Raw genomic sequence first — 18,697 nt, forward strand, 5'->3', positions numbered from 1 at the left:
GCTTAATTGGCAGTTCTAAATTTGCTCCGTGTGGGTATGTTCCATGAATTTAACTGCAATGGAATAGCAACGCATGTAGAACGCTACTTAGATTTAATTTGGCTTTTTCAACAGAAAGAGACTCTTTACTGTCAACGTGAAAATGGATCTCTGCAAAGTGGTCTAAAGTAATGACAAATATAAAACACAAAATAAAGGCAGTGAATACTTTATATAAGCTGTTGTGACAGATAGAGGCACTGTCGACCCCTTGAACCCTCAGACCAGACGTCAGACACCAGATAAAAGTCCAATATGACTTTATTTTATAATAATTATGTGCACCAAGCACACTCCACTCCACTATACTCATAAATAACACAATAATAAATCAATAATCAATCAATCCTCCACTCCCAGACGCGTTGCCACCCTTCCACCCAGCTCAGCTCCCTCGTCTGGGTTTCCCACTGTCTTTTATAGTCCATGACCCGGAAGCGTTTCTCTCTCTCTCTCTCTGTCCATGTGACTGTGAACACTTCCGGGTCATATAAAAGCTCCTTTTTTTCAACCCGGAAGTGTGTCATTCGCTCTGTCGCCGTGACTAAGACGCACTTCCGGGTTATTGGTGAAACAAAAGTCTTTGGGCCTTCCTGCAGCGTCCCCTGGAGGTTCCCATGGTATCCAGCAGGGCTGTGATGAAAAACTCCACTGTCCATGATGCCCTGCTGGAACTCGGGGCACCTCTATGTTGCAGGCAGAGCTCCACCTAGCAGCTTGGGGGTATTGGCCGGGATGAACGGCCAGCCATATTCCACACTGTATATGTACACACACACACACACACACACACTTGTATCCCATGTATTGTTGAGGTATTTACAGGTCATATCTGACTTTAATGAATTTCTCGTATTGCAAACAGGTTAGTGGGACTGCCTCAAAATTCAAAATTCTTAGCCCAGCAACAGTCAGTGTGTCACTTTCATGTTCTCCTCGTATCCCTGGAGATTTTCGCTAAATACTGTGATTGTCTTCCAATCACAGACAATGATTACCTGGCATGATTACCTGGCATTTCTAGACTCACCGGGCAGCCACAATAACGTCTGACCACCAGTGACCCAGCACAGAAGTAAGAAGGTTAAGATCATGTATAGTTGGATTCACCGTGTGTATACTGTGATGAATTGGCTCTTCACCAGCACTTATTCATGCCCTGTGCCTGGAATAAGTGCTTAAAATTTCATAAAAATATTTAATAACTCACTGGGTTGAACCTGTCTGATTCAGAAGACAACAAATGAAGCGCCAGACAGTGAAAATAAAAAGCATGCGCCAAAATCATGTAATCATCATCAAGGTAAAGGTGTAGTCAAAAGAGTGAGACGAGTGAGTCAACAAGGCGCTGTGCCCTCAGTGCCCGCTGAGTCTTGACAATGCCTGGTAGGCAGTCAGCTCTGGAGAGTTCTGTGTCACATGCAGACTCCTCTCAAGCTGGTCCTGCTTTCACTTTCAGAGTTTTACCAGTTTGTCACTGAGACGTCATGGTGTTTATAGCAGGCACAAGGTGAATGCCAGCAACCTGGAAAATTTCAAAATATCCAGCCTTTTAGTCTGTTTATCCTTCTGCAGTGTCATGAGGGATGGGAGGCTATCTTGGCAGCATTAAGTGGAATGGGAAGCCAATCCTGAACGGGTAGCCAGCCCATCATAAGCACTGTCACTCATACCAGGTCAGTTTAGTGTCACCCAACCCGGGTCCCCAATGCTTTCAGGCACCAACAATGACCACAATGCCACCCAAATGAGTCCATCCAATTCATAGTTACCTGGGCCTGAACCTTTCTGGTAAGCATTAGATACCAAGGAAGGAACAAGGCCTACATGGGATTCCAATCAACAACAAGATATCGTTACACACACCTAACATGCACTCAAGGACGGATTAAGACCCCCACCGGCCCCTGGGTGACTTTGCTCCTAAATAGAGAGTTGATCGTACTTTTAAAAATGCTGCCACAGACACCGGTTCATTTAATGCAGTGTAGCATTTCTCAGTTTTGATTTTGGCAGGACACTCGATTGCTTCGTCTGCTTTGGTCATTTCTACTTGAGGATATTCAGTCGTATCATCAAGCAGGGAGATCCACCTTGGTCATTTCTACCCACAGATACTCAATCATTCCATCTGTCTGTCTGTCTATTTAGCTGTCCATCTGATCCTGCGTGCTATACTGCAAATATCTATCTATCTATCTATCTATCTATCTATCTATCTATCTATCTATCTATCTATCTATCTATCTATCTATTGTGAGAGCTATGGAGGACAGACGGGCATCCATACTGGACGATGTCATGACCACGTACAAAGATTGAAGATTCAAGGGCATGGACAAACAGAAGCCATAGGCCTGGATCATTTCCACTCCCCTATACGTTATGTGGCACTGGTCCACTAGAAGTGTTCCATCTTGGATACCTGCAAGGGTTAATGGGAAACAGAGTGCAGAAGTGGAGCCCAGTCTGGGTCCCTGGGTGTGGCAAGGATGCAATCTCAAGGGAGGACTGCCCTGAAGTTTTCACCACAAGTACTTCCAAGTCATTGGAAGCTTTTCCAGGCCCAACATATAAGGACCCCGTTACCTTACCTTGAGAAGTCAGAGTCGGGGGGGCAGCGGGTGACACTGAATGGGAGGCATTGGGAGAGGAAAGAGTCTCATTAATTTAGCATGATTATTGGCTGTGCTTTATTGGAGAAGGTGCCTGATGGATAAAAAAAATCCATTATTTGAACCTGTGACTGTGTTTGGCGTTATTGGGTCTGGGGTTTGGGGCTCAATGGAACCTTCTACTATTTACAATATCTATCTATCTATCTATCTATCTATCTATCTATCTATCTATCTATCTATCTATCTATCTATCTATCTATCTATCTATCTATCTATCTATCTATCTTATCCCCGCACTTCCAGGTCCAACATGAGAAGCAGCCATTGATAGAAGTGTCACTATATGAACAGCAGGCCAATTTAGCATAAGCAGCGTATCTTTGGACAGTGGGAGGCAAAGAGAGTGCCCAGAGAAAGTCCACCCAGGTAGTGACTTGGCTAGGACTTGATCCCAGATCCCAAAAGCAGACGGGCATGAGCAATCACTGCTGTGCCACCCCAGTTAACTCTGTGTTACTCTTAATTTGCCTAATCAACTGTGGCACAGCTCGAGAACAAGATGTCAAAGTCTTACAAACGTGTGCTGAGACGGCACATTAAGTTTGTGCAGCTGTCATCGCGCTGCAATATGTGCCACTGGGACAAATTGTGGATTAACACGTAATGAGTGAACAAGTGTGCAGGGTGGCAGCCGACGTTCGGTGTACTACAATAAAACCGTAACGGCTCGTTTCAGTTTGATAACAAAGGTGCCTAATGATTGTGTGCAAATCTGCTGACAGCTGGACATCTGGCGGATGGACGTGTTTATTGAAGTCCTGCCCAAAATCGCTTATCGTTTGTCTATTTATTTACAATGCGCACGCTGCCAATAGAGCAAACAGGGTTTAATGTGTTATCATCGACAAATTCATTAAGACTTTTATTGACACGAATAAACAGCGGCACCTGCCACCTGGGGGTCTCTGTGTTTGACAATTGGCCATTGAATACGCCCTTTTTTAACGTCTAATCTTTAAAGTCTACTCGTTGTGTTATAAAGCACCAGCATCTTCTGCTGAGACAACTGACGGGGGACCTCCAGAGTGTAAATAAAACTTTGGAAGTGTTTGATCTCCTGGTAACAAAATTTGAAAACCTCAGCCGGATCAAAAGCACTGCAAACAGAAAGAGGCTGCCTGTTATCAGTAAAGGGGGGCTCACCTGATGGTGTTATTGTAAAAACACACCACCGTAACAAAACAATTATGAAATTCAAGACCCCTGATGATGGAGACAGGTGATAGAAGGCGTTCTTTTTACCTTTGTGTGTGGAATGAGGGCTGGAAATGTAAAGCAACAAGGGGCAAATCAGAATCGTCACGATTTGCTCAACTCCAGTGGTTCATTATTTCAGTTTTTATCAAGTCAGCACAATGACAAAGTGGAATTTATAACACAAACGTGTCCGTTCGGTACTCACATCTGCCCATACATGTCCCCCTGAGCGAGGCGACTCAGCTGGCATTGCAAAGAATGACTTGAGCTGCTACGGCGTACTTATAAAGCACGTGTTTGACATTTGAGAGGAAAGCCATAGAAGAATATTAACAGATTTGTGGAGAACGTGCAGGCGCCATTTAGATAATGCTAAGCCACAGGCCTGAAGCACAGGAGCTGCATTTGTGAGGCACTACTATTGGCCACAGAGACACCTAAGGGAGTATATACACTATATCTATGTCACAGTGGTCCCTATGGTCAATTTTTTGGATTAACTTTTCATCAATATCGCATTGAATCAATCAACAATTTTCTTGTTAATTCATTTGACTTCCTCTTTTCTCGGTGCTAGGATTGCCCATGTACTCATTTCTTCACTACACTTCAGGATGAAATTCTTCATTAAGATTTGGACATAATGCATCTTCTTTAATTGGGAAATTAAAGTGAGGAAAACGTAAAAATTTATAAGAGCTGAGAGCTCTGTGTCTGTCAAAAGCAATCACACGAATGAGAGGTGAGAGGACTGCGGCTGTGGGCCGTTAACCGGAAATGGTTGAGAGGAGGGTGGGATTTGAAAAAATCTCTTGACAATAGTCTCATCTCGTCTCAAGATTTTCTTTTATGATAGAGAGATTATTATTATTATTATTCAAATAATTGTGATATTCTTTCTCTGATGTACGGTCACCTGTTTGTTTATAGTGCCTTGTGGTAGTGGTAACAGTGACAGCAGCCACAATGTCTGAAAACAAATCAATAAGATATTGGGAAGAACCACTTGTGGAATTCAAATCATCTCCTCACCTCACTGTGTTTGCTGTTTTACTTTCTCGTATATGAAGTATAGGGAAAATATTGTAATCGTCCAAAAATTGCATTTCGAGATTTTGGTGAATCTTGACGTTTGAGTCTTAAAATACCATTTTTGGAATTATGTCTGTGTGTCTATCTGTGTTTGTGTGTGTGTGTCGTCACACACGTACACTTAGGAGGCAGCCAACAAGCCCAGAGGTGAGTGAACGATCGCGAGACAAAGGGATAAAATCAGGTATTAATGTCTCTCTCGTTTTTCCACCAGAATTAACAAAGAAAAACAATAAATTCATTCACTCACCAACAGTCTTGGATTTCCAAAATGGCTGTTCTTCCGTTATATCCCTTCCGCCTCCGACTCCCGAAGATGACATCACTTCCAGATGCTCCCTGATGATGTCACTTCGGCCCATATCACTTCCGCCGGCACCCCTTCCAGTCGGCTCATGATGATGCCACTTCCGGTCGCGCAGTCATGACGTTATTTCCATCATTACTTCCTTCTGGTTGCCATTTTCTATATATACTCACCTTCATCTGCTATGTATTATCAACTGTTATGGTTTAGATCACTTTTTGCAACTCCAATTTTCTCAAGATCACTGGATGTTATACGGGGACAATTCCCCAACTCTTTATTTGTGTCTCTTGTGAGATTGATTTCCTACAGTATGTAAACACAATAACTTGAGTACGCTGTCACTTAGGTCAACCAAATTTTGCATACAAGTATTAGGTACAAAACGTAGTTTTCTATAAACTTTTGAGCTATTTCCGTTAACCGGAAGTGGTACTTTACCTTTTATTCTTGCAGCTGCAGAGTCCGATTTATTCAACTTTACTTTTATAATAATTGTTCAATATATTATTAATTTGATTTGATTTGTTGTTGAGGGTTCTTTAATGTACATAATATAAACATATAATCATTGTCTTGCGGTTTACTCCTCAAATATCCTTCCCCATATCTGAGTATACGAGAAAGTCTAGGGGAGACCGCTCCCAATTTTTATTTTTTAATTATTGTTAAGCATTTAACTAACAAAAAATTAAATTTTTTCCTCAGGTTGCAGGTCTGGATCTGAAATTCACCCTGTGGGACCACTTTCCTGTCCACGGCTACAGAGATGACACAGAGATGACAGTAGAGGAGCTTCTGAGTCACGTCAAGGTACTGTAGTTGTTCATCACTGTGTTCTTTGGTGGGCTCAAATCCTGGTGTGGTCATCATCAGTGTGCAGCATGCGTGTACGCTCACTGCATACGTGGCTGTTTCTCCAGGTAGTCCAGTTGTCTTCCCAGACTTTAAACTGGACAATGTGAGTGCATGTGTGCCATTCTGTGGATTGGAATTCACTCCAGTCCAGGGTGAGTTCCTTCCAGTGTTGTGTAAAGCACCCAATAAGCCATACTTGAGTAAAAGCAGAGAAATCTTTCTAGAAATGGACTCAAGTAAAAGTAGAAGTTGTCTTTGAGAAAAATACTCAAGTTTTAAAGGATCTGAATATTAAGTGTACTTAAGTATCAAAAGTACAAACAGGATCTTGTCCTATTTTATTTATACAGTGAAGAAAGTTCCTGCAGACTTGAAAAAGTGAGAATCACGTCTGAGCCCCTCAAGACTGTGATGGACTAAATCGCTAGTAAAACATCAAAAATCAAAAATGACCTCACATTCATAATCACTGACCTTGAAATAGTCTAAAACCAAACCCCATTTGACTCGGTTGTAAATTTGCCATTTGTAACCTCCGGGGAGTGGTTCTCAGAGGGCTAGGACCACCAGTAAAGAATCAGATATCACAAATATGATCATATCTGTGATCAGCAACCTTGATGCAGCATTAAATGACACTCCGCATGCCTATATCACCCAGCCCCATTTTTTCAAAGGTTTGTGAAAAGAAGTGATTTCAACCCTTCGTATCCCACTTCAGGGTCGGCTGATGTGGTCTGCACAACTTTCAAGTCCTTCTGTTTCTTTTTTGCTGAAGACACCTATTGGTTTGTTCTTCATCACAAGGGTGTAATCTCTTGCCCAAAGAATCTTATATATAAACATCTACACAAGTGAGAAGTGAGAGGTGGAGTCGGGGTAAGGACTTTACCTCCAAGGAAACAGAAAACTCGCTTAGCCACTAATAACACAAGCAAGGCCAGCACATCAGCAAAACAAAACCTCAGAAGAAAGACAAAGTCACTTAGTCGCTAATACAGAAGCGAGACGAGCACATCAGCAAAACGAAACCTCAGAAGAAAGATAAAGTCACTTAGTCGCTAATACAGAAGCGAGACGAGCATATCGGCAAAATGAAACCTCAGAAGAAAGACAAAGTCACTTAGTCGCTAATACAGAAGTGAGACAAGCACATCGGCAAAATGCACATTGGCAAAACGAAACCTCAGAAGAAAGACAAAGTCACTTAGTCGCTAATACAGAAGTGATACAAGCACATCGGCAAAACGAAACCTCAGAAGAAAGACAAAGTCACTTAGTCGCTAATACAGAAACAAGACGAGCACATCGGCACAACGAAACCTCAGAAGAAAGACAAAGTCGCTTAGTCGCTAATACAGAAGCGAGACGAGCACATCGGCAAAACAAAACCTCAGAAGAAAGACAAAGTCTCTTAGTCGCTAATACAGAAGTGAGACGAGCACATCAGCAAAATGAAACCTCAGAAGAAAGACAAAGTTGCTTAGTCGCTAATACAGAAGCGAGACAAGCACATCGGCACAATGAAACCTCAGAAGAAAGACAAAATCACTTAGTCGCTAATACAGAAGCGAGACGAGCACATCAGCAATATGCAACCTCAGAAGAAAGACAAAGTTGCTTAGTCGCTAATACAGAAGCAAGACGAGCACATCGGCAAAACGAAACATCAGAAGAAAGACAAAGTCACTTAGTCGCTAATACAGAAGCGAGACGAGCACATCGGCAAAACAAAACCTCAGAAGAAAGACAAAGTCGCTTAGTCACCAATTCCCAAAGCGAGACATGCACATCAGCAAAACGAAACCTCAGAATAAGACAAAGTCACTTAGGCACTAATACAAAAGCGAGACGAGATCATCGGCAAAATGAAACCTCAGAAGAAAAACAAAGTCACTTAGCCGTTAATACAAAATTGAGACGAGAACATCGGCAAAACGAAACCTCAGAAGAAAGACATAGTCACTTAGTCGCTAATACAGAAGCGAGACAAGCACATCATCAAAACGAAACCTCAGAAGAAAGACAAAGTTACTTAGTCGCAAATACAGAAGCGAGACGAGCACATCAGCAAAATGAAACCTCAGAAGAAAAACAAAGTCGCTTAGCCGTTAATACAAAAATGAGATGAGAACATCGGCAAAACGAAACCTCAGAAGAAAAACAAAGTCGCTTAGCCGTTAATACAAAATCGAGATGAGAACATCGGCAAAACGAAACCTCAGAAGAAAAACAAAGTCGCTTAGCCGTTAATACAAAAATGAGACGAGAACATCGGCAAAACGAAACCTCAGAAGAAAGATAGAGTCGCTTAGCCACTAACATCGGTAAAACGACATCCCTTTTACTTTTCCTCCCACCGCTAATACACAAGCGATGCGAGCACTTCGGCAAAACAAATCTTCCTAGGAGAGAGACGACCAGAGTAGTTCCTTTCAGTTACCTGACATCTCTACATTTCAGTTTTTTTCTGACAATTTCAATAGTTTCTAGGACCTTGGGCTTTTTACAGTACAGGCTTACACAGCTACTGATTAAATAATGGCCTACAAATGAGCACTTTTCGGGACAAAAATAGGGGGGGGGGGGGGAATACCCCAAAAAGCTCAAGGTCTTGCATAAAAGGACATCAAGACAAGTCAAATGGTATATCATATATGGAGGTTTTCTCGTATCCATGAGTTGAGAGGTGCCGGACAAAAAAAACAAATAATTTCACATTTTCTGAACACAATAAAAGTGTTTTTGTTTTCATGATAATGAAGATCAAACTAGACATTTAGAATGTGTATCACTTCACTGAAAATGCAATTTGAACTCAAAAAATTGAAATTTAAAAAATGAAGTCGTGACGGCAAAGATGTTTACACCGGCGGCCAGTATAAAACGTAAATATCAATTCATCATTTCTGGCATATGGCATCTGCATTTTTCCGGCACTCAGCGGTATGAATGAGAGTGGCCCCCATGTATCCGAACATAGCAAACAAACTGCACTCCTCCCAATTCTTGGCCGCTGAGCCACATCCCCTTTATTCTTTATTTGTTGTACTCGGCAGACGGGCCATATTCTTTTTCATTTTCTTCTGTTTGCACTCGTGAGCATCAGTCATTGTGTCATTTTCTTAAATATTCCGACTGAGTTTGCATTCTTTGAGGAGTTATTATTTGCACTTTTCAGAATCCTTTTCTAGTATGTTCATTTCATGGGATTGCTCAAAAATGAGACCTCCTATTCAACGCCTTGTATGCTGCACATGCAGTGTGGCTCAGCAAACATCCTAAGAGCGATTTAGGTGGTCGCGTAAAGACAGAAGAGGAGATGGAGCGTGAAGGGGCTTCTGTCAATTAGCAGATTGATCACCACAAAGAAAAAGGCCTGCGGCAGGATGAATATCTGCCGTCCAGAGAGCTCTCACCTGTCTTTATGCCAACTCTGCACGTACACAACCAGGGCCTCATCCATCTGTACGCTGAGCCATTTAGTCCAATTAAGCCTTTTAGAGAGCCGAAAGCGATCCCGATAACTCGATTTAGACAAAAGATCATCACAGGGCACATTCATGAAGAGCTCATCATTGGGGCTAGCAGAGAATCAGCAACTGACCGAACACATGGAATGAAAAGGAAACCCTTACCCAGAGGCAGGTCAAGTGGACAAAGGGATGGGATTGAGGCAGAGTGTCCTGGAGACGTGAGGTGCGAGCGCTAACCACTGTGCCACTCTTCTAGTTTCAATGTACAGTACATTCAGAAAATGATCATTTTTTCCCAATTTTTTTACTTAAATTATTTTTTTCCCCTAATCAAGAAACATTCAATACCCGGAAATAATGAACCGAGGACAGGATATTAGAAATCTCTGCAAATTTCTTTAAAATTGAACATCACCTTGACACAAGTCTTCTGAACCTTTGTTATGAGAAATTTGACTCAGGTACACCCCATTCTATTGATTATCATTGAGAGGTTTGCACACCTTGTTTGGAGTCTAGACCTGCGGTCAGTTCAGTTGATTGTACACAACCAGGAAAGGCACACTGCTGTCTGTAGGAGGTGCACAGTGGAGCAAAAACCAAGCCTTAAGGTCGACAGTACTGCCTGCTGGGCGTAAAGACAGGACTGTGTCGAGGCACCGATCTGGGGAAGGCTACACAAGACTCCAGCAGCACTGAAGGTTCGAAAGAGCACAATGGCCTCCATAATTATTAAATGGGGGACGTTTGGAAAAACCACGACACTAGCAAGAGCTCAGCCAATCTATCTATCTGTTATATAGTGCCTTACCTATCTATCTATCTATCTATCTATCTATCTATCTATCTATCTATCTATCTATCATAAAGGGCTTTTCATATCTATATACTGTATTGTTTATCAAGGGCTGTGCTTTCAAAAAGGCCTCGGTTGTGACTGAGGAACTCCTCTAACCATAACAGCATGATACAAATCTTGAGAACTGCCACAGCATACAAGCTGGAAGCAAAGGTTACCAGGTGGAGTAGGAGGGACCCTGCTGCGTTTTATCAAGGGGAGATTGAGTGGCCTTGAGTGTGTAGTCCTTTAAACCAGAGAATTGGATCTGGGATGTAGTTACCTCTGTTAGGATGTTCTAGGGGCTTTATTATTGCACAACATAATCCTGTAGTTTATCATAAAAGTAACCACTGGGTGGGCTTCAACTGCCGCTCCCTGTCAGAGACACATTGTGTTTATAGTTTGTGGGCTCAATTGGATAGGCAGAGGTGCAGCAAGAGAGATAAAGAAAAGGAAAGAGAGTAGGAGAGTGCTGTGGGGCTCGAATAGATAGATAGATATTAATTTGTAGTATAGTAGTCAGTATCAGACAGATAGATAGATAGATAGATAGATAGATAGATAGATAGATAGATAGATAGATAGATAGATAGATAGATAGATAGATAGATAGATAGATAGATGTGAAAGGCACTATATAATAGATAGATAGATATTAATTTGTAGTATAGTAGTCAGTATCAGACAGACAGGCAGATAGATAGATAGATAGATAGATAGATAGATAGATAGATAGATAGATAGATAGATAGATAGATAGATAGATAGATAGATGTGAAAGGCACTATATAATAGATAGATATTAATTTGTAGTATAATAGTCATTATCAGACAGACAGACAAGACAGACAGACAGTTAGATAGATAGATAGATAGATAGATAGATAGATAGATAGATAGATAGATAGATAGATAGATAGATAGATAGATAGATGTGAAAGGCACTATATAATAGATAGATAGATATTAATTTGTAGTATAGTAGTCAGTATCAGACAGACAGGCAGATAGATAGATAGATAGATAGATAGATAGATAGATAGATAGATAGATAGATAGATAGATAGATAGATAGATAGATAGATAGATAGATAGATAGATGTAAAAGGCACTATATAATAGATAGATATTAATTTGTAGTATAATAGTCATTATCAGACAGACAGACAAGACAGACAGACAGTTAGATAGATAGATAGATAGATAGATAGATAGATAGATAGATAGATAGATAGATAGATAGATAGATAGATAGATATTAATTTGTAGTATAGTATTCAGTATCAGACAGACAGACAGACAGACAGACAGACAGACATAGATAGATAGATAGATAGATAGATAGATAGATAGATAGATAGATAGATAGATAGATAGATAGATAGATGTGAAAGGCACTATATAATAGATAGATATTAATTTGTAGTATAATAGTCATTATCAGACAGACAAACAAGACAGACAGACAGTTAGATAGATAGATAGATAGATAGATAGATAGATAGATAGATAGATAGATAGATAGATGTGAAAGGCACTATGTAATAGATAGATATTAATTTGTAGTATAATAGTCATTATCAGACAGACAGACAAGACAGACAGATAGATAGATAGATAGATAGATAGATAGATAGATAGATAGATAGATAGATAGATAGATAGATAGATAGATAGATAGATAGATAGATAGATAGATAGATAGATAGATAGATAGATAGATAGATAGATAGATAGATAGATAGAAGCAGTGCTGTATGTAGCAGGTGACCATTGAGTTCTCTGGCCCGCTCACATCGCTGTTGAGTATTTGTCTGGAGATGTCGCAGTTCTGCACTCTTCTGGCTTCCCCTTTTCCTCTTGCAGTATACAAGCTGCTCTGACTACCCTGTGATTTCCTTCTTTTTATTTTATTTCTTTTTTTTGTTGTGTTCTGTAAGTTTCTACTGCCTAACTAGGCCTTGTACCCGGCGCTGTCTCCTAATGGCGTCGTATTCTTTTTCCTTTCCCCTGCTGGACAGTCCCAGGCAAGTCTCAGCACGACTCGGGGTAACAAGACTTTCAGCATTTTTGTTTGCTTACCCAGTTCATCAGAAAAAACAATAAGCCGAAGACGAAGGTTTTTCTTGTGAATTCACGTCTAACTGCTTGTGCTGAGCCTTGTTGTTAACTTTTCACCCTTGAAGACTCCTGCAATCTCGGTCTTTTTTTATTTTTGCAGGCTGTTATGTCTCTTTTTTTACTGTAAACATTTCCCCCTTTCTTACATGAGTGCAAGTTAATCTACACCAGACATTTTTAATTGACCCATCATGATGTACTCCTGACGTGTTTAGCCTTGAATAAAAGCTGAGAATTGATCTGGAGCAGGTTTGGATTTGATTTGTTCTTTTTTTTCTTTTCTTTTTTTTTAACTAGAAAAACCACAGCCTGGAGGTAACTGACTTGTTTTATGAAAACGCTGCAATCTACCTTTCTGAGTCTAAGAATCGCGAGGAACGACTGAGACAAAGGTACGGGTGTAATTGGCCGCTGGTTGCTTGACTGGAATCTTTTTTTTTGTGATTATACTTTCTTTTTATAACATTTCTCTCCATTACAATCATCTGCCTTCAACTTGCATTACATGTACAAAAGACTGGAGTGCTGTAATTGGACTTCATTGTTCATCCTTGTAAGAAGTGTTTCCATAAATTTCCTTTTGAATTTCTTATTGGCCTACCCTAAATCTAAAATAAGTTCTCTCTCATAAAGGCAGAAGATGTGGCTGCTAAAATGTTGCTTAAGCATTTGAAACGCTTCAGCCTTTAATGACTGAGCCTTTAGGCCAAAGCAGACAAAATGACCTGTGATATGAGTTGTTTAGGCTGAAACACAGAAAATGAGCGGGGTGGGTGACAGTGTACATGCATGGGGGGGATTTATCAGCAAAAGAAAAGCAAAAAATAAGGCATGGCATGGACCCCAGAGAAAGAACAAAAGAACATAACTGACAAACAAGAGGAGGCCATTCAGTCCATTAGGCCCGTTTGCTTAGCCAAAGCTGTCCCAACATCCCATCTCATAGGTTGCTTCAAACACTTCAGATACGCTTGGTTCCATTTTATTTCATTTTTCCAATTGGAGCACAGACAGGTGAAGTGACTTGCTCAGGGTCACACAGGGTCAGTAGCAGGATCTGAACCCACAGCCTCAGAGTTTGAAATCCAAAGCCTTAACCAACACACCTCATTCAGCTCTGAGCATACGACTACCACCTCGCCGTGGCACCCGAGACTACAGAAGATGGGCAGTGAGTACCACTTAGCTGTCTGCTCATTCAATACCACATTGGTCCAATTTGCAGTTTTATGATGACAAGATGCATCTGTTTGCCCAAAAACACATTATGAGTTATTTGGACAACCACAGTGAAGACCACAGTCCTGAAGTAGCCCTCCACACAGGATCAGAACGCAGCACCATTGAGGGCTTCACTCACTCAGGTAAGCACCTGGAAAACCACTTAGTAGCTTCGAGAGCTTCTTTCCTGTAGTAGTCATTCGGGCCTTTTGAAAGGTCTGACACCCTTCTGTCTCCCCCTGAATACAAACCTCCCCACCATGCATTTTTAATAACTTTACCTTCAAATGATTAATAACCGTATGGGGCAAAAGGGCAAGAAACGTTATTGCTGTATCTGCTATGGATTTATTGCATTAATGTCGTGATTGTTGCAAACAATAGTGTGGTGATATGACATATTTTTATTTTATGTTGTCTTATTTATGTTACTCGTCTTACATTTATGAATGTCGTATGAAGTCAAACTCCAAGCATCTTTGTTGGATGGCAATACAGTTTCATTTATTCATTTACTCCAAAGACAGCTCTGTTCGCACAGATGGTGTTTTGTTACTGCAGGCATAGACACACATTTACAGGTTAGATTGGCACATTTGAGCTTTGTGATTACATTCTAATTATTTTGTATGACAATTTAGGTTTTATTTAACTATTCAAATGTTAGATGTATAGATTTATATGTAAGGGTTTAAATGACAGATAGAAATGAAAGGTACTGTATGACAAACAGATAGATAGATAGATAGATAGATAGATAGATAGATAGATAGATAGATAGATAGATAGATAGATAGATAGATAGATAATTTAGTATAGTAGGCAGGATTAGATAGATAGATAGATAGATAGATAGATAGATAGATAGATAGATAGATAGATAGATAGATAGATAGATAGATAGATAGATAGATAGATAGTATTGTATAGTAGGCAGGATTAGATAGATAGATAGATAGATAGATAGATAGATAGATAGATAGATAGATAGATAGATAGATAGTATTGTATAGTAGGCAGGATTAGATAGATAGATAGATAGATAGATAGATAGATAGATAGATAGATAGATAGATAGATAGATAGATAGATAGATAGATAGATAGATAGATAGATAGATAGATAGATAGATAGATAGTATTGTATAGTAGGCAGGATTAGATAGATAGATAGATAGATAGATAGATAGATAGATAGATAGATAGATAGATAGATAGATAGATAGATAGATAGATAGATAGTATTGTATAGTAGGCAGAGATAGATAGATAGATAGATAGATAGATAGATAGATAGATAGATAGATAGATAGATAGATAGATAGATAGATAGATAGATAGATAGATAGATAGATAGATAATTTAGTATAGTAGGCAGGATTAGATAGATAGCTAGATAGATAGATAGATAGATAGATAGATAGATAGATAGATAGATAGATAGATAGATAGATAGATAGATAGATAGATAGATAGATAGATAGATAGATGTGAAAGGCACTATATGATAGATTTATCTGTAAGAGTTTATATGATGTATAGTTAGAAATGAAAGGCACTATATAACTCTCTGTGGTCATTGAAGATCTCTGGGCATCCTTCATAAAGAGTAGGGTGTATCCCAATTGCCCTCCATGGCCTGGTCATTCTGGCCCTCTAATTGCCCCCTCTTTCTAATTGTCCCTCTCTCTCTCTCTCTCTCTCTCTCTCACAACTTCACCACCTAACAGCTCATGTGTGCTGAGTGTACTGAAACAAAAATGGCTACCGTCACATCATCCAGGTGGGTGCTACTCATTAGTGGTCGATAAAGTGGCTCCCCATTCACCATGAAAATTGCTTTGAGTAGTGAGAAATGTGCTAAATAAATGTAAAGAGTTATTATTATTATTATTGTTATTATTATTATTATTATTATGATAGACACATACATACAAGGGCGGCACTGTGGCGCAGTGGTAGCGCTGATGCCTCGCAGTAAGGTTCACTTCCCAGGTCCTCCCTTCATTGAGTTTGCATGTTCTCCCCGTGTCTGCGTGGGTTTCCTCCCACAGTCCAAAGACATGCAGGTTAGGTGCATTGGCGATCCTAAATTGCGCTTGTTATGTGTGTTGGTGTGCGTGCCCTGTGGTGGGCTGGCACCCTGCCCGGGATTTGTTCCTGTTTTGTGCCCTGTTTTAGCTGGGATTGGTTCCAGCAGACCCCGTGACCCTGTAGTTAGGATATAGCGGGTTGGACAATGACTGACTGACATACATACATACATACACGGTTAGTTTAGTTCTTTTTTTGCCTTATGGATGAAACACTACAGAAGTTCACATAATACAGCAAACAACAACAATTCCCCAAAAACACACAGGTCAGGTTGGAAGGCATGCACTGGTACAGTGTGTTGCCGCAGCCTCCATGTCACAAAACTTCTCGGGATTCTGGTTGGCAAACCCTTAGGCAGACATGAAGTTCATTCCCACACTCTGGAAATGACCCTCTATCTGCCACAGCCAGGTGTTACATGGGCATCCCCTTGTCCTCATCCAGCCACTCGGATCCCCAACAATGAGGATCCTGCGAGCCACAGTGCCATAACTGACACTCCCTCACAATGCGGGTAATGTGCCTGATTCGGGACTCCATGAGCAACACAAAGCCAAACCAGTGGTATCTAAGGATTCTTTGAAGAGGCACAGTACCAAAGGAGTCCAGTCTTCATCTCAGGTCACTGGATCGTGTCCATGTCTCACAAGACAGGAAGCAGCAGGACTCTAAAGACTTGGACCTTTGTCCTTTTGCATAGATATCAGGAGCACCACACACCCCTTTCCAGTGACCTCATGACCCCCCATGCTCTCCCAATCCGTCTAGTGACTTCATAAGAAGAGTCAATAGAGACATGAATGTCACTGCCGAGGTAAGTAAACTTCTCATGAGGTCGACGCTCTCTCCGCAGACAGACACACTGCTGATGGCTGTGGCTAAGAGGCCATTAAACACACACAAGACAGGAGAGCAGTCCCGGTGAGGCACTATAAAGGTGTGTTGCCTCTGATAGAAAGGAGCCCCTGTTTCTTTCTTCTGAGTAATTTGTTGGCTAAAACTACTCAATGCAAACAGTAAGAATGAAATCTGAGAAACATGAGAATGAAGAGGAATCACATGAAATATCTTAGAAGGAAACGAAGCAGCAAACTGAAATTAGATGAGCTATGAAGCAGGAACAGGAACTGGAGGAGTGGAAGGCATGGAGATGAAGGAGCACAGGAGACGAGGCAAAAGCAGACAAATGTTTAACAAGGGAAGCACAGGTCAGTAAAGGAAGGCAAAAATGAGCAGTCACTTCAGTAAAGTTATGTCCATTTTAAAACTGATCACCATCCACACTAGCATTTCCATGTCATTTGCTCCGTCCTCACTAAAATGACCGAACACGTACTGTATGTGACATAGTGGTCTACCTGCACTGGGCATTCATGCAGCATGGATGTCTTACACTAACCTGGCAATCCTTGAAGGGATGGTAACGCTGCCAGCCAGGGGATTAATCTTGAAGCTGTAACAGTCAGTAAATGATTTGCCTTTTGCTCCAGTATGCAGCATTCAAGGTGTACAAAACACGTTTTACAGGCATAGACGCAATCAACACAAGAAACGTCATGGACAGCAACTTCTCTGTGTCTGCTTTGCTTCGAAAATGGTTTTCTTCCATAAAGGGTGGCCAATCAGAGAATGGGACGTTGTTTTGAGCAGAACCCAATCAAGGAGTCATCACAAACCAATCAGAGCGAGATCAGAGTCTGCGTTTTCGATAAACCGCGTCTTTGCCCGTCCGCACCACAATGCTGAGAAGTGTGTGGCTCTGAAGAGCATTTTCAAAAGTCTCCATTTTCGGAGGTTGAAAAGGTGAACCAGAGACTACTGTCTGCGTTTTTGACGGAAAACATACAAGTGTGGACAGGAGCTGGAGTCATAAAAGTAAGAAAAGGTAGGAAAAGATGGGTCTTTTTTTTCAAATCACTGCAGCTCCTGGGTTCAAACCCTGCATAAGATGTCCGTCCACGTTGAATTTGCATGTTACCCTGTTCTCTGCATGGGTTTCCTCCAAAACCCCCCAAAGATATGAGGTTTAGGTTAGTCGCCGATTCCAAATTCGGCCCTGTAGTGAACTGGTGCCACATCCGGGGATGTGTCCTACTGCCCTGGCCCCAGTGACTGAGAAGTGAGTCGAGCGGGTTTGTTATACCCCGTTTGCTGAGGCTCAGGACAGATGAATGGAATTTCATCTTCCCAAAACTGCTGACGCCTTTGTGAATTATCAAGACAAATATACTTTTTGACAATTGCAGGGCTCCGTTTTCCACATGAGCTACTTCTAACCCTTAATGTGGTACTCCCATAAGAGCCTTATCTAGGTCAGCCATCGCTGCACAAGGCTGATGACAATCAAACCCTTGAAAATTCTTGGGCCTGCAGGGCAGGGTGGCATTTTTATCAATGATAGAAGGGCGTGATTAATGTTATAAAATAAACAAATAATGTATTGAATTCATCCAAAGTACCACTCCCTGTAGGCATCCTATTAGAAGATATCTGCTTGGCTCGTTAAAGACATTATAACTTGGACACAGGGGCATCTGCATATGCATTGTCTACTAATTAAAAAGAAAATGTCTGCCTTGTGCCACAAATCAGCATTTACACAGGCTCTCTTTATCTCTGAGCCTTGCATCTCCATGAGATAGCGTTATCAGTATCAAAGGAGCGCCCCTTGGCCATCTTCAGCTAGCAGGCGGGTGCAGGCCACACAATGCCTAAGGATAAGCAGCAACCAGCAAAGTCCTCCTGACATTCAGATAAACCACATCTGATAA

At 41.0% G+C, this 18,697-nt stretch overlaps 1 protein-coding gene across 3 annotated transcripts in view; it reads left to right on the forward strand.

Moving 5' to 3' along the window:
* LOC114668372 (ubiquitin-like modifier-activating enzyme 1) overlaps window positions 1-18,697 on the forward strand; it is a 310,112-nt gene that overhangs the window by 275,416 nt on the left and 15,999 nt on the right. For all 3 annotated transcript variants that reach the window (XM_028824087.2, XM_028824088.2, XM_028824089.2), the window contains 2 exons: window positions 6,022-6,126; window positions 12,907-13,001. In XM_028824087.2, the coding sequence (XP_028679920.2) occupies window positions 6,022-6,126; window positions 12,907-13,001 (200 nt within the window). The remainder of the gene's footprint in view (window positions 1-6,021; window positions 6,127-12,906; window positions 13,002-18,697) is intronic.

The sequence above is a fragment of the Erpetoichthys calabaricus genome, chromosome 18, assembly GCF_900747795.2.
Source record: "Erpetoichthys calabaricus chromosome 18, fErpCal1.3, whole genome shotgun sequence".
NCBI classification, from domain to species: Eukaryota; Metazoa; Chordata; class Cladistia; order Polypteriformes; family Polypteridae; genus Erpetoichthys; species Erpetoichthys calabaricus.